Source organism: Serinus canaria, chromosome 5 (assembly GCF_022539315.1).
Source record: "Serinus canaria isolate serCan28SL12 chromosome 5, serCan2020, whole genome shotgun sequence".
In the NCBI taxonomy this organism is placed as follows: Eukaryota; Metazoa; Chordata; class Aves; order Passeriformes; family Fringillidae; genus Serinus; species Serinus canaria.
Window position 1 is genome coordinate 26820722 of NC_066319.1, and position 14574 is coordinate 26835295.

Genomic DNA, 14574 nt, shown 5'->3' on the forward strand with positions numbered 1-14574 from the left:
CGGTAGTTGGGCCTATTGAGACATCCTTCCCCTTGAGGGCCTTTGGCTGAGGCGATGTTGTCAAAACAGCAGCCATACACGGAGCCACGGCACTCGCCCGAGGGCTGCTGCTGGGACAAGGCTTGGCTTGCCTTGGAGACAGGAATGGAAAGCCAAGAGTTATCCTTACACAAGAGGACAGCGGCACATGCAAGGCACTGTGTGCAAGCTGTCAGCTGCACACAGCCAGCTGTTAGAGGCACCACTGCATGCTTGTTTGCCTCCTAGAGGCTTTTGTCCTGGGAAGGGGTGGAAAACTTGGCTGTCAGCTATGGACCCAGGGCTGCACTTCTCTGCAAGGCACACCTAAGCAGCCCAGCAGCAGGCCAGTTCTTATTGCTGCCACCAACAAACACCCCAACCTATGGGAGGGATCACCTCTCCACCTTGAATTAATCTGCAGAGTTGACAAACAAAAACAACTAATAGAAGCCATGCTTTTCCCATTTTTTTTCCTAGATAGCAATCTTCTGACCAACAGAAATTTGATTACTCAGGATTATTCAATCAGGTCTACACAGGATGGCCTTCTACTTCTCAGACATCTCCCCATCACCTGCTCTGTGCCCTGCTTGTAGAGGATTGCAGGTAAATGCTCCACACTGAGCAGGAGCAAGGTGGGCCATAGGACTTGATGCCATGCCTTGAGTATTGGCTCCTTAGCATTACTGGCAGAGATGAAGTGCAAGGGAATCCACAATGTGAGTCAGTAGGGTCAAATCTGAATCTTTGTATCTGAGCGACTCCTAAAATGCAAAAAGCTTTTGTACTTACTGCTGGAGTGGTTGTGGTGGGATGATTTTGTCTCGTTTGAATGTCACGGTAATATTGTGGGCAGCCAATGTTGTTTGGACCCTGGGCAGCCGATACTCCGTCGGGGCAGCAGCCATACCTGCAGACAGAAGGGCTGCAGTGACACCTGACCTGCCCAGTCAACAGGCATGGGCTACAAAATTCACCAAGCCCCTGGGAAAGGAAATGCCTCCCTGCTCAGGCCTATCTACTTCCAGCTACCTGTTTTGGTGGCAGGTGCTGAAAGGGCAACCTCTCCCCAGAGGGCCCGACGCCAGAGTGCGCCCATCTGGACAGCAGCCATGTGGGCTCTGGTGGCAGTCCTGGGAGCCAGTCCCTGCAGGGGGGTCCTGAGAGAAGCTGAGCCGATGGGAACCTGGGGAGCGGGACTGGGGCTCCCACTGGACAGCAAACAAGTTGATGCCATGGTCTTTGGTGGATGGAATATGCTGGTTCCCTGAGGTACTATGGATCATGGTGTTCCCAGGGAGCATCCTTCCATCTTCAGAATCTGGGGAGAGAACTCAAAGTATGCAGGTGAGCATGAAAATCTCATCAGCTTTCCTCCTCTATGCTCTCCCAAGGCTACCTGGCAGGATTTTCTGAATCACATCTAGGATTGTCTTCTGGCCCACCCTTCCTGATTTGGCTGAGGTACTTTGCTCATTGCCTTGACCATTCTTCCTCCTGTCCCATGAGAAACTACATTGCTGTGGTCCCTTCACATCACCCTTTCTTGTTCCTCTGATCTGCTTTGGGCATCATTTCTTCCAGCCAGCACTTAAATCATGCTGACATAACCTGGGATCCATATCCTGTACAGAGTCTTCTGCATGGATAGATTCAAATGCTGCTCACTGATGGTGTAAAAGAATCTACATTTTGTCCCTGACTCCTTGAGTTTCTAGGAGACCACAAAAAAAAAAAAAAGAGAGAAATGAAGAAAAGAATGAACCAGTCCCTACACAGCCTATTCCAAGTATCCCATCATCAAACCCCAAATTAGAAAAATTCTTCCAAACCTGGGGCAGGGCTGTTTGGGTTGTAACGGGTCAGCAAGGACTGGCGAGTGACATCGTATCCCATAGTGTCCTGCATGCTGGGGACCTCTGCAAAGAGATACATACACAAAAAGAGTGCAGTTAGTCCAGCACTGTGCTCTAATAATTGCAAATACATCCAGCAGTCAGCAGGAGACAAAAGTTGATGAAAATGTTCCCGTTCGTCTTGTGCAATAGCTGCTGAGCAGCAATTGGATTCAATTGGATTGTCAGGACAAGTGACCTACATGGGCAGGCAAACAAAAGTCAGTGTTGCAGCTCTGACATGGAGAATAGACACAGACAAGAAGCAAAATGTTCTGAAAAGTTGTCACTCCTTTAGAGCCAGTCCACAGAGGGATGAGAGTTTGCTATAGTTTTTTGCTACTGAGCCTGCCCAAGTTACCATCTCCTGGACTGGGATACCTGGGATCAGTCTGCAGCACACACACACTGGATCATAGAATATGGATTCAAAATGGACACACACCAATGTTGTTCCCAAGCATGTTGCCTAAAATACATTTCAAATAGCACAGGTACTGGGACTCTGAAGATGCTTTGTGCACATAACCTTGGCAAAATCACAGGATGGAGATAGGCAGGAAAAAAGCTGAGAAGATAAGCTGGTGCAGAGCTGGGAATTTCTACTCCTAAGCAGCAGCATGTTGGGAAAAGCTGGGTGTGCAGCAATACCACTCACGCTGTGGCAGGTAGCAGGGCTGTGTGTTGCAGCTACCCAGGGTGGCTGGTTTCTGTGGCTGGATGGCTCTGCATGTCTCAGGACCGTAGACTTTTGAATCACCATCAGCACAGATGACCTGGCGTGTCCGGATGCCTGAATCGCAGCTCTTGGAACACTTGGGCAGAGAAACAAGGCACTGAGCAGGCAGCAAAGGCTGAATGCAGAAACCCCACAGATGAGAAGTGGGGAACAGCTGCATGATTAGCTGCAGGCTGAGCACAGCTTCCTCCACCAAGACAAAGCAAATAATATTTCAACTGGAAACATCTCAACAATTAGAAAACCATACTTTAAACCATTTTACCAGATGTTCTACCCAGCCCTGAAGCATTAGGCTCTGTGCCACACTCAGCCTGTAACATCCAGATGAGCTGCTGTTACCCACAGCGGTGTGTCAGGGAGCTGGAGAGAATAATTTCAGCCTGAAGGCATAAAAGCACCTCAATTCTCTGGGGATCCACCAGCTGTGGGTGGGTCAGTTTGCATTAAAGAACAACAAATTACAACTGCAAAGCAAATGAGTGGCTTTCTTGTAAGCAGCTAACTCAAGTTTGCCTTACTGGAAGCTGTGGATGAGAGGGACCAGCAGCTCAGAGGAGGGGATAGCATGAGGTGTCTGTGCAACCCACATGGCTCATAGCAAGTTCTATAAACATTTGGAGAGTATTTCCCTCCAATTCAGAGAGGCAGATAGGACGCCTTCTGATATCAGAAAGTCAGGAGAAAGATCAGACTAAGATATAAAACTTCTTTAGCTGTAAGTAAAACTTGGCCCACATCTCATGAGGAAGCATATGTAACATGTTTTAGCCCAGAATAAGCTGGTCTGGCAAGCACAGAAGTGAAAAAGTATGTTTGGAAGTCACCTGATATATTCAATCTACCCATATCTCTACCCCCTGACACTTTTCCCAGGCTGAAGACAGTCTGGCTTCCACCACAAAGACAGAATTCATCCATCTGAAGCACAGTTTATCTGAATAATTACAAAAATGTACTTTAAAGCATATTACCAAATGCAATGACCAGTTCTGAAGCCTACAGCTCTGAGCCAAACTTGGGCTGAGAGCTGTTCTGCTGATCACAGCAATGGAGCAAAGAATTGAGAATAAGCAGCAAGAGTGGATTGTTTCAGCTTATTGGCTGCATTTTGCCACTGTCACTGAAATGATAATCTCCCCTCAGAAGGATTTATTTTTGCAGCAGCTGCACACAAAGCGGGCATCAGATTAACTGGAGCATTACTGGTGCCAGTTACAACACAACTGTGAGCCAAGGGGCTGGTAATGAAGCAGTCCTTGCTCCCAGCCTCAGTCAATGTGCAGACTGCACGGATCAAAGCTTGTTTGTGAGGAGCACAGCAATACAATCAGTAATTCTAGAGCCATGACAGCGAGGTGCTCACCAGACCCCAGTCTCCAACGTGCCAGCCAATTTCCTGGATGCAGTTCTCCTTAAGGCAGGGCTGGGTGGCTGATGGCTTTGGCTCCATTAGACAAGCGAAGTCCTGAGCCTGGGAGCCCTGCTGTGTCCTGCAGGTGACAGTCCGGGTCTGCACTCCTTCCCCACAGCTGGCTGAGCACTGGAGAAAGGGGCTCAACAGTTACAAAGAAGCACCTGGTTTCCCTCGCAGTTCCAGGCTGGGCTCCCTATCATTAGAGCAGAGCACCATTTTGAAACTGCCTGGAACAACCAGCTATCATTAAAATAATTTTCTGGGGTGCGAGTTAGCAGAGTAGTTGTTTATGCTGTAGAGGACACAATAAGGCATGGGATAGGGTCTGGAATATCTGGAGCTCACTGGATGATTTTGGCCTATCCATATACTTACTCTTGATGTCTCCCAAAGGAGATGTGGAAGATGAATTTAGAAAAATATCAGAAAAATGCCAGACAATGCAAAATACATTGAGAACAAAACATGGTCAAAAATATCTGTAAACTCATGTTATTTACATCTAATTAAAACCAATGCCAGGTGAAGAATTTTAGGGAAAGTAAAAGATTAGGTTCTTCTATTGCTCATGTCTTTTGTTTGAAGACCTTGTGCTCTATTTTTACAGTGTGGAGCAGTGACAACTTCTATACCAGTAACTAGTTTGTGACATTTCCAATGCCCTCTTAAATTCACAGTGGTGTTTCCTGGAATCCAGCCTACTTCTACATGAATTACCAAGGTGTCTTACAGAGAGCATTTACTTGGGGACAGTCTGAATCACTTCTGATCAGCTTCCCAGCTGAGCTTCAGCCATTCATTTACCAGAGTAACCTTTTAACTCAGAGTACACAAAACACAGTTGCTTCTGAGAACACTGGAATGAATTACTCAGGCATCAGTTTCTAAGAACATGACCCTTGGTGCCCAAAAAGCACTCTTACTCCACAACCCCAAAGTTCACACCTCACATCTCACAAGGTGGGGGGAAAGAGGGGGTGGAAGGACTTTCCAGTCTGAGTGATCATACCTCAAAGTTGCATTTTGTACTGTTGCACAAGTCAGACAGGCTAAGTGCAACCACAAGATTGCAAAATCAAGTGTTGCAAGCATGCATGTGCTTCTTCTAATAGAGGAAAATTCACTTGCACTTTAGGGACTGAGTAGACATTCTCTTTACTTTCTAAGCCCTTCGAATGTAAGATGTCTTCTAAGAGCTGTCTGGCTGAACTGAGTGTGCAGTTTGAGCAGTTTTCACTCCTGCAGATATAAATGCAAACAATCATCAAAAATGTACCACGTGGCTGTGTTTGGAGAAGACCTGTACTGACATACAGCAAACAGCAGGTCACCAGTATTTCAAGAGTTTTGCTGTCCTGGCTGGTGATGCGAGGCAGCAAAATACATGGAAATAACTAGAACAGGCAGAAGCCATGAGCTCCTGTTTGACAGAGGAGAGCGTGCTACTGCCTGTCCTCAGCGGATGGACAGAAGCTCTCCTGCCAGTGCTCTGCCTTCACCAGGCCTGGCTCAGAAACCAAGCCAGTGCCAGGTGTGGGGGGTGTCTGATAAAAACACAGATGTGGAGAAAGGGTTGGCAGACCAAAGAAGAGAGAGTGTGCAATGAGAAGAGCAGAGGTGCAGGGACATGCACAGCTTTGAGGAACAGGGATATGTTCATAGGAGGGCATCGGAGGGCTGCACCGAGAAGTTCTACACCTCTGCACGCCACCTATCCAGGGACAGGGGCTTTTTGTAGTCCCAGAAGAGGAGCCTGGCTCTTTCTCCCTAAACCTCGGCAGATCCTTCTCCTGGAGGTGCCAGGAGGCCGTTACCTGCCCAGGGGCACTGACCTGGGACCAGGGCCCCGTGCTCCAGGTGGCACACTGCCGGAGGTTGCAGGGCTGGCTGCGGCGCGGCTGCTGGGCGAAGGCTATGCACTCGGCGTCATCCACCACCCCCTGCGCGCTCTGCCCGTCAAACGCCACACAGTACACCGAGCGGCTCTGGCTGCCACTGCCGCAGGTGGCTGAGCAGGGTCCCCACTCCCCTGTTTTCCACCTGCAGGGCACAGAATCAAGCACAAAAAAATAAAAAAAGTAAGCCCAGCCAAACTGCCTGGAGGCACAATGGAGTCAGTGCCACATCCCTGTAGAAATCAAACAGGGATGATGTCCCTTTGCAGAACAGAATCAGAGGCAAGTTCCCATTTGACCAAGCATGCCCAGCTTAATTGGCAATGCAGAGCATTAGTCCTACTCCAGAGACATATCTCCAGCTACAAAACACTTGTTTCTCTGGAAATGCAGAGCTCTCCCAGAAGGGAAAGATCCCTCTCCGTGGCTTTTGGTCTCCTGATGTCTGCAAAAATGTCATGCCTGGAACAGAACATCAAAAAAAACGCAAACAAACAAACAAACAAAAACAAAACAAAACAAAAAACAAAAAAACCCAAAACAAAACAAAAAAACAACAAAACAAAACAAAAAAAACCACCAAAAAAAAAAAACACCCAAAAACCAACCAACCAACCAAAAACAACAAAACAAAACAAAACAAAAAAAACCCCCAACAATCCGGATCAGCCAAAAGAAAAGCTACCACGAGAGCCTAATCCACACGTTACACTCCAGACATTATCAGAAACAGTAGAACCAAGCCAAGTCCTCACTCTGCCTGCAAACCATGCCAGATACTCTCAGAAATGCTTAACTTTTCACTGACGGCCAGTAGAAAAGCTGGTTCATTCCTCCCATCAGTCAAATTCTCTAAATGCAGCACACATACAAAAAGCCAACAAAAATGTAAATAGATTTTTTTCTGTCTTTGGTTGCTGAAGCTGCTGCAGAAATGACACACCCTTGCTAACAAGGGGAATGTGTCCACAAAACAGCCTGTCTAGATACTAAAATTTCTGCCCATGGCCACCCCAGCTTCTCAGAGCTAGCTGAGTAGCTCAAACCACACCTTGCATGGCCTGGCTTCAGGGACAATATGATGTTTCATCCCCAAATCCAGCATGCAGTGCTGTCCAAAGGCACTGGTTGTGGAGGGGGAGCGTCATGGTGATGTGCTTGCCATCTGGTATGTCCCCTTGCGGCCAGGTAAGGCCCAGTCAGGGATGAAAGCAGTTCATGTTTTCTCCCGCAGCATTCCAGCTACTTCCCTAGCCTGGCTCTTGCCACCTCTTAACCAAGTTTCAGCCAGCCAATTCACATTCACATCCTAACAGAATTCCACAGTAGACTCTGCCCAACTAATGTTGGGGGGAAGTTATTCCCATTGGAACTTTTGTATGGTTTTGGAAAGGTTGTATCAGCCAGGTGGGATCACTTACAGCTTCCTTCAATTGCAGATCAAGACTTCTCTGACACTTGTTTCATTTCCTTGGTAAAACAAGGTCAACCATAAGGCTGGAACCCTCATCAGAGGGCAAAATTTGTCAGTCCTAAGCTATTAGCAGCTTGCTGGGGGACAACTGTTTTGCTTTTGATACTTTTAACTTCTCATATCTTAGTGTACATTATTGTATCTCTCACATCCTTGTACTCATCACATCTTACATTCTCTTTTCTGCCTGCTATAGGGCCCATGTTAAAGCTTTTAAGAAACTCCAATGCCATGCTGGCCAATGTTACAATTGCCCAAACGATCATGCTCTCTTTTCCTTTATGTGCTTTCCTTTAGCTTGATAAATAAAAAAAAAAAAAAAATCTTCCAGAACTTCTTTACCCTGATTCCAGAGAAAACATGAGAATAAGCAGCCAGAAGCTATGAAGAAATAGTCTCTTTCTCAGTCCCTTAAGAATCAACTTACCAGAGGCACGTGCAGCCACCTAAGCAAAGCTGCCAGCCAGCACCCTCCACCACCATTTTAACTAGCAAGCATGGAAAGCAAAGCAACACCCAGTTCTACCACCTGTGCCAAAGAGGAAAGCCCCCACGGATTTCCCAGTTCCACCTAGTGAATGAGGTGGAGAGCAGAAGAGAGCAGCTGCCTTCCTGTGCTTTCTGTAACTTCCTTCTTGTTACCTCTTCATCTGAGAGCTCCGTGCGCCGCTGTGACTCCAGGCTTGCGGCAGGTAGATGTAAGAAGTCCTTTATATACAGAACAAAGGTTTTAAAGAACTTAAAACAAGTAGCTACAGGCCAACATGTATTCAGAAATGCTCCCAGGTGCCCTCTTACGCACATGGATGCTCTCAGAGGCCTCCACTGGTACACAGACACACAGCTAATGCTCGTGTTACAGCTCTGGGTGCCCAGTAAGAGCCAAGTGAAGCCAGATGTAAGGAACAAGGTGGAAATGGCTGGGTGAAGGGGTTTGAAAATGCTGGAGAATTAAAACACTCCAGGATTCATCCCTTTCTAAGGGAACAGACACTGGGAATGTAGAAATGACATAAAATGATACCTGCTCAGACCTTCTACTTTGCAGGCTCCAGCTCAAGAGAAGAAAAACAAGAGAATCTGCTTCATGTCTCCTACATGGGCTAGACAACTGTCTTCCACATGCTATTTTGAAAGGCAAATTTAATTGGTCTATAAAATGAACACAGGATGCATTAAGCCCTTTCCTTGTGCACACAGAAACACTCCTCACTCATTACTGTGTTATCATCCCAATCTTTTGTCTCTGATTTTCTCTTAGAAGTGAAGCACCTCCTTGGAGTGAACCATGCTGGAGGGCAGAAGTGAGGGGGTCAGTTTTTTCTCAGTTCCAAAAACTCTTCAGGAAGAGGTCAGACCCCAGAAGAAGGAAAGAAAATTGTACCGTTTTGTCTGGGGACAAGGCTGATGACCACACGTCCGGTTGTTGTCTGGTTGTGGCTTATTCCTGCACATATAGTCCGGATAAATTTCATTGTCTATGGTACAAAACACCAAGCGGGACTGGAAACCTAGGGGACAAGCAAGAGAGTATCTGATCAACACAAACTACCCAGCACTAGGTTAGCAATACACTGGGGTTGGCAAGACAAGTTTCTGAAAGTCATGTAGAATGCACACCTGTCCCAGCCACTCTGGAAAAGAGACAGGGGCAGGTCTCTGTCTCTCACTCCATGGACAAATGAAGTCTTCCCACAGTACAAGAGTCTGCTGGAAGAGCAAGGGAGAAAGTGCATTTCTGTGTAGCTGAGGGGAACTTTCCTGTTATATTATGGATCGAGACTCACAAGGGGAGTGCCCTACCCTTAAGTTGTTCATGGAGGAGTCCTGCCAGCTGTGTGCAGTGTACAGCAGAACTGGAGATCTCCTGTTAGACTCAAAAGGTCAGTCTTGTGAGGACTGGATATGGGAGTAAAACGTGCAACTCTTCATGCTTTCTATAGGTTATGAGCTCCCAGCTAAAGACAATTTTAGCACCTATAGTCACAATATGGCAAAAGCTGCCAAAATGGCCATTAGGATGGAAGCCTAGAAGAGCCTGATAAAAACTCTATATACTAATCAGCTGGTGAGGGTTTTTTTTGTTTGATTGATTGACGTTTTTTGGTTTGTTTTTCTTTTAAACTTAAAATCCATAATGTTGCTCATGGAGGAATCTGCAAAGTGAATATGATGGGTAGGAGATCTGACTGTCCTCTTGGAGAGGGGGAATCTTCCAGGCTCTGGCAGAGGAGAATGATGTGATTCACTAATGTAGGCCAGGTCTCTCTGGAGAGGACCTCTCAAGTGGTTGAAAAGACTATGAATCAAAACAAAGGCCATCTATGAAGATTCTTAACAGGTCCTAGTAATAAGTCTGAGGATTGGGAATGGGAAATAAGAACAAGGCATGGGCCACATGTTGGCATGGGCCAATCCTGTTGTGACTCCACGCATGACCCTCTCTTGACAAAACCTTAGCAATGCCCTGTGGATCCCTGTGCTGCCTTCCAGCAGGAGACTACTGGGAAGCTGCTGCAGAGGGCAGCACACTGTCACACTGCCTGCAGGGTGCAGATATAAACCCCACACCAGCCACCAGAGATCAGGTCCTCTCCCCTTACCTCCTCCACATTCAGAGCTGCACTCACTCCAGGAACTGTAGCTCCAGCTGTAACCCGAGGCCTGTCCTTGCAGGGGCAGGTAATACTCATACTGTACCCCGGTGTTTGGCTCCTGGCTGATGAGCTGCAAAAGCATGGGAGGAAATCAGGGAAATTACACTTTTCCTCTTTACAGCATTTCCCCACCACGTCTGAGGGTTCCAGGTAACTTGCACCTCTCCCATTCAAGAAGCACTAATTCACTGCACTGGATTTTTCTCCTTGTCTTCTCTCAGGATCTGGAGAGCATTATTTTCCAGAGAATGGTGCATTCATCCCTCTTTGCTTTAGAAGATCCAGCTGCTTCTGGCGCAGCAACTACATTTCCCGCCCTACAGCACAGCATAACAAGCAGTGTCCTGGAGCCTGTCCCTGCCCCAACATCATTTGGTGCTGACTCTTGCCTCCCCTGAAGTCAGTGCCCAAAGGAATAGGCAGGCAACCAACACTGTTTATTTCTGGGCAATAGAACCAGAGCAGCAATAAGTGCTATTCCTGCGGTCTAGCTTGAAGGCCCACAGCCTTGTAAGATTCCTGGGGTCCCCATCACGTCTCCAGTTTTTCCCAGTGTACTCCCACCATGCAAAGAGAGAGCAGAGTATCAGTGGGGGAAGGCACAGCCTCTCACCTCAATGACAAGAGGTTCTGTGGTGGGACCCCGGGCATGGAGGAGCTCGGGGGCCACATCACCCTCCGAGCCACGGTCATAGTGCAGCACCGTGCTGGCCACCTGCAGCGCCCGGCCAAAGTCAATTGTCCAGTGCCCGTTCAGGTAATACTCTCCTCGCACGTTCTTGACAGCTGGACAAACCCACATGCCAGAGAAAGGATCATAAGAACTCCACAAGGTTGCTCCTGTTTCCACTCAATACTGTGTCACAAGCAAATGAGAGTGACCATCCTCCATCAATGCTATCCTTCCTGTATGGCTTTTTTTAGCAGAAGCTGCCAAACCACATTCAAACAGTGGTTCTTGCCAGCTTTGCTGCAGATCAAGTGCTTTTGCTGCACAGCCAAATGCCTCCTGCATATTCCTGCCCCGCCTCTGTATTCCCCACTGTTAGTTGCTGGAGCACAACCAATGTCAGCCTCTGTCCTTCTTACCCTTAAGATGTCGGATTCAGACTCCACTGACTTTACACCACTATCTGGTTCATCAGATACTCTATTCAGAAAGCAAGATGTGTGCTGAATCCAGTTTTCTACAAAGGAAAGCATGACCAGACTAATTTGTCCTAAGCACTCAGTGATGGAACACTCAGAAAGCAGAAGAGTATTTGCTTTCTCCACTGTAATTTCCTCAGCCCTGCCCAGAAATCTAGGCAAGGCCTTTTCTCCCTCTTTTTCCCCTCTGCAGAATGACCAGAGTTTGAGGCTGTACAAATGCTCCAAAGAAATCTATGGAGAAAAGAAGCCCACACCAAAATTCTAGATGGCCGGAGTAGGTAGGGTTTGCATTCACCAAACAGAACTCACAGCAAAATTTGGCTATATCAGCTAGATTCCTTGTAAGTTACAGGCAGGAAGTCTCAATGTGAACAGCAAGATCTCCACAGGACAGAAAATGAAGTAAATGTGAAGCCCAGAGTTGTGCATTACTCACATTTCAAGGATACTCAATATCCTGATATCCAGTTTTTCACTCTGCCATATCAAGCCCTCAAGGTAAACCCATAACTTAAAACCAGATTTTAGCATAATGGCTGGAATCCAAATGGAGTGATACACAGATTGTGACATCAATCATACCTAGGAAGTTCCTGCTGGGCTTAACCTCCTTAATTTGGATGCTTGTGGCTCCCACAGGGATAATAAAGATTTGATTGTAACCTGAAAAAAAAGGGGGATTATTCAATGTCTGACTGTGGGTGCCATACAGCCACTCCTCTGTGCCAAAGATGCTCATGGCTTCATTTGTGCCTGAACAACTAGATAAGCTTTTTGATGGTGACATGAAGCATTTCCATCATCACTTTAACTGCATACTGAATAACCTCACCCTACATTATTCAAAGACCAGTCCACACGTAAAAAATTCCAATGACACCTCAGAAAAGTACATTTGCTACATTTTGAAATCTTTGGAATTTCAGCAAAAATCATACTGGAGTTCAACACAGAGAGATGTGACCTCAAGTGCAGCTGACATCTTGGAATTTTTCAAAATTGGCCAAATGCAGAAGATGCAGCCCCATTTCTAGCCCTGCACGTGTCCTGGAGGGGCTATCTAAAAACCGGACAGCCTCATGAAGGCAGTGTGTGGTGATGTTATTATGGTGTATTTAGAGCACTTGCTGGAGAGGGAGTGGGGAAAGACATCAGCATCATGGCAAGTACTCCAGTGTGGACACAGAATAACAAAGTGATTCCCAGGAAAAGGCCAACAGTACATTTTCTGATGCTAAGGCCACACACTTATAGATATTTCAAGTGAACATCCAAGCATGCCTATAACAATCATGTGAACAGATGTCTGCACCAGCCCTTGTAGCAGTTGATTTTTGGTTTAACTCTCTCCTTCTCACCTGCCCAGGCTACCTAGGATCATCTGTACCTTTGGGGAGGCTGGCCACATCAAAAGTGCCCTTCACACCATAGCAGGTGCTGCCATCTCCTCCACACTGCAGGCACTTGTCCTCCTTCTTGGCAGATTCCAACATATTATCACAGCCAACAGCCTGTCAGAGCACAAAAGCATTAATAGGAATAAACTGTGATGACAGAGGGGGTAAAGAAGGCCAAATGCTGGACAGATCTATTAAGAAAGCCTGAATCTAGGGAGCCCAGAAAGTCAGGACAGGGCAGAGAAAACAACTAAGCTGTTAGCTAATATTTCACGGCCAGAGCCAGATAAATGCTATCCAGATGCTGCTCAGCACCTTGAAACTGAGTGATCCACCTTTTCTGATGCTATAATGAAAGGTCAAGTAGAACAAATGGAGACAACAGAAAGACTGACAGACCAAATGATGAATGAAGGAAGTACTGAGATGACTAACCCGACAAACTCCCTCTACACAGATATCTCGCTTGCCAGGTTCACAGGTAGTCCCATCTACCACTGCTTCCTTGTGCCTGTAGTAGAAGTTTTCTCCCTTGGGAATACAGTTTAACTCACACTTATTAGGCGCTGGCAGGAGAGAAAAAAGAAACATTATAAAATAGCTTGATACTGCACCAGGAGCCTAGTTCTAGATCACAGGAGCAGAAACAGAGGGGTCTACTGATACTAAGTGGCAGATAATGAATGAATTTCTGGGTCACAAACTGCTAGAGGCTGGAAAAATACTCTAGTAAAATCTTACTGTACACAAATATTTCCTCAGGGGACATTGTTCTAAGCAGATATTTGGTTATTCCTTAGAAGGATTGCTCTTATACTTCCTTAGAGTACAGGGCTTTCTAGAACAAGAACAAGTGCCGATACAGAACTGCTGTTTTAACAAGCCACAAAAACCCCTTTTAAATCTATCTTAAAATCCCTCATAATTTGTTAACCAACTGTGAATGATACCATATCAGAGCTCAGAGCAAGGACCCCTGGTTCCCACACCTGCCTTCTGAGCTGGTTCCTCAAGAAAGCACAGGCTGGTTAAAAAGATGTCATATTTTCTAAAGCACTCATTAATTACGTACATTTGCTTCTCCTGCTAATATTCTTTTGACAATATTGGAAAATACAGCAGAACTTCTGCTCCTCTAATACTTTGGAACCTTGGTGCAACCAGTTCCAGATTTCCTTGAGCAATGTTTCTGAAGGAATGGTTGTTACAAGAAACAAGTACATATTGCTGCAATGCTGTCTCTTTGGTCCATGCATCCAGTGTCTTCAGGACAGCAATGCTTTACTGCTGGCAAAAGGATTTTTTTCCATGCCAACTCCTGCCCCCCACTTCCAACCAAGGAAGTACCCTGCAAGGATACTACAGTAAAAAACATTACAGTCCCTTCAAAACATATTGTTGATAGGTAGTGATGAAGTGTAACCCCACATGTTTATCATTACCTCCATAATATGGAAGCCACTTATATTTCTTGCCTTGGAATTCTGTCCCATCAAACTCTGCACACTGCTCTGCCCGGAAATCCCGGGAACCTTCTGGGCAGTTCTGTTTGGAAAAGAAAGTGTTTGTATGGGAGTATTATAAAAAAGGAGAAAAATAAAATAAAGTGTTCAATAAAAATGCCCCTTCAAACTGGGGCATAATTTCAATATACTTTTGAATGGATACTGTTAATGAACTGCATCCACTAGTGACATCAGAGAAACAGGAGCTAATCATCACATCATATTTCTGAACAAGAATAATATTTGTCTGGGGAAAAGGAGCAACAGGCAAGAAAAATTAAAACCAGAGCACCATACCTGAACATTACATGACTGATAGCTTCGTGTTGGTCCAACACAACTGGGAGGACCTTCTGTCCTGGAAGACAGAAAAAATACATGGGGGTCTCTGGAAAATACACATGCAAAAAGTCATCTTGTGG

At 46.2% G+C, this 14574-nt stretch overlaps 1 protein-coding gene across 7 annotated transcripts in view; it reads right to left on the reverse strand.

Moving 5' to 3' along the window:
• PAPLN (papilin, proteoglycan like sulfated glycoprotein) overlaps positions 1–14574 on the reverse strand; it is a 49681-nt gene that overhangs the window by 13430 nt on the left and 21677 nt on the right. For 4 of the 7 annotated variants that reach the window (XM_018907597.3, XM_030239759.2, XM_018907600.3 and 1 more), the window contains exons 4-19: positions 14450–14510; positions 14090–14192; positions 13083–13213; positions 12638–12761; positions 11833–11913; positions 10712–10884; positions 10045–10168; positions 8826–8952; positions 8084–8149; positions 5905–6112; positions 4022–4198; positions 2575–2731; positions 1854–1940; positions 1054–1354; positions 814–931; positions 2–131 (exon numbers count right to left, since the gene is read on the reverse strand). In XM_018907597.3, the coding sequence (XP_018763142.2) occupies positions 2–131; positions 814–931; positions 1054–1354; positions 1854–1940; positions 2575–2731; positions 4022–4198; positions 5905–6112; positions 8084–8149; positions 8826–8952; positions 10045–10168; positions 10712–10884; positions 11833–11913; positions 12638–12761; positions 13083–13213; positions 14090–14192; positions 14450–14510 (2168 nt within the window). The remainder of the gene's footprint in view (position 1; positions 132–813; positions 932–1053; positions 1355–1853; positions 1941–2574; positions 2732–4021; positions 4199–5904; positions 6113–8083; positions 8150–8825; positions 8953–10044; positions 10169–10711; positions 10885–11832; positions 11914–12637; positions 12762–13082; positions 13214–14089; positions 14193–14449; positions 14511–14574) is intronic. The other 3 variants (XM_009102031.4, XM_018907596.3, XM_018907599.3) reach the window with 3 other exon arrangements.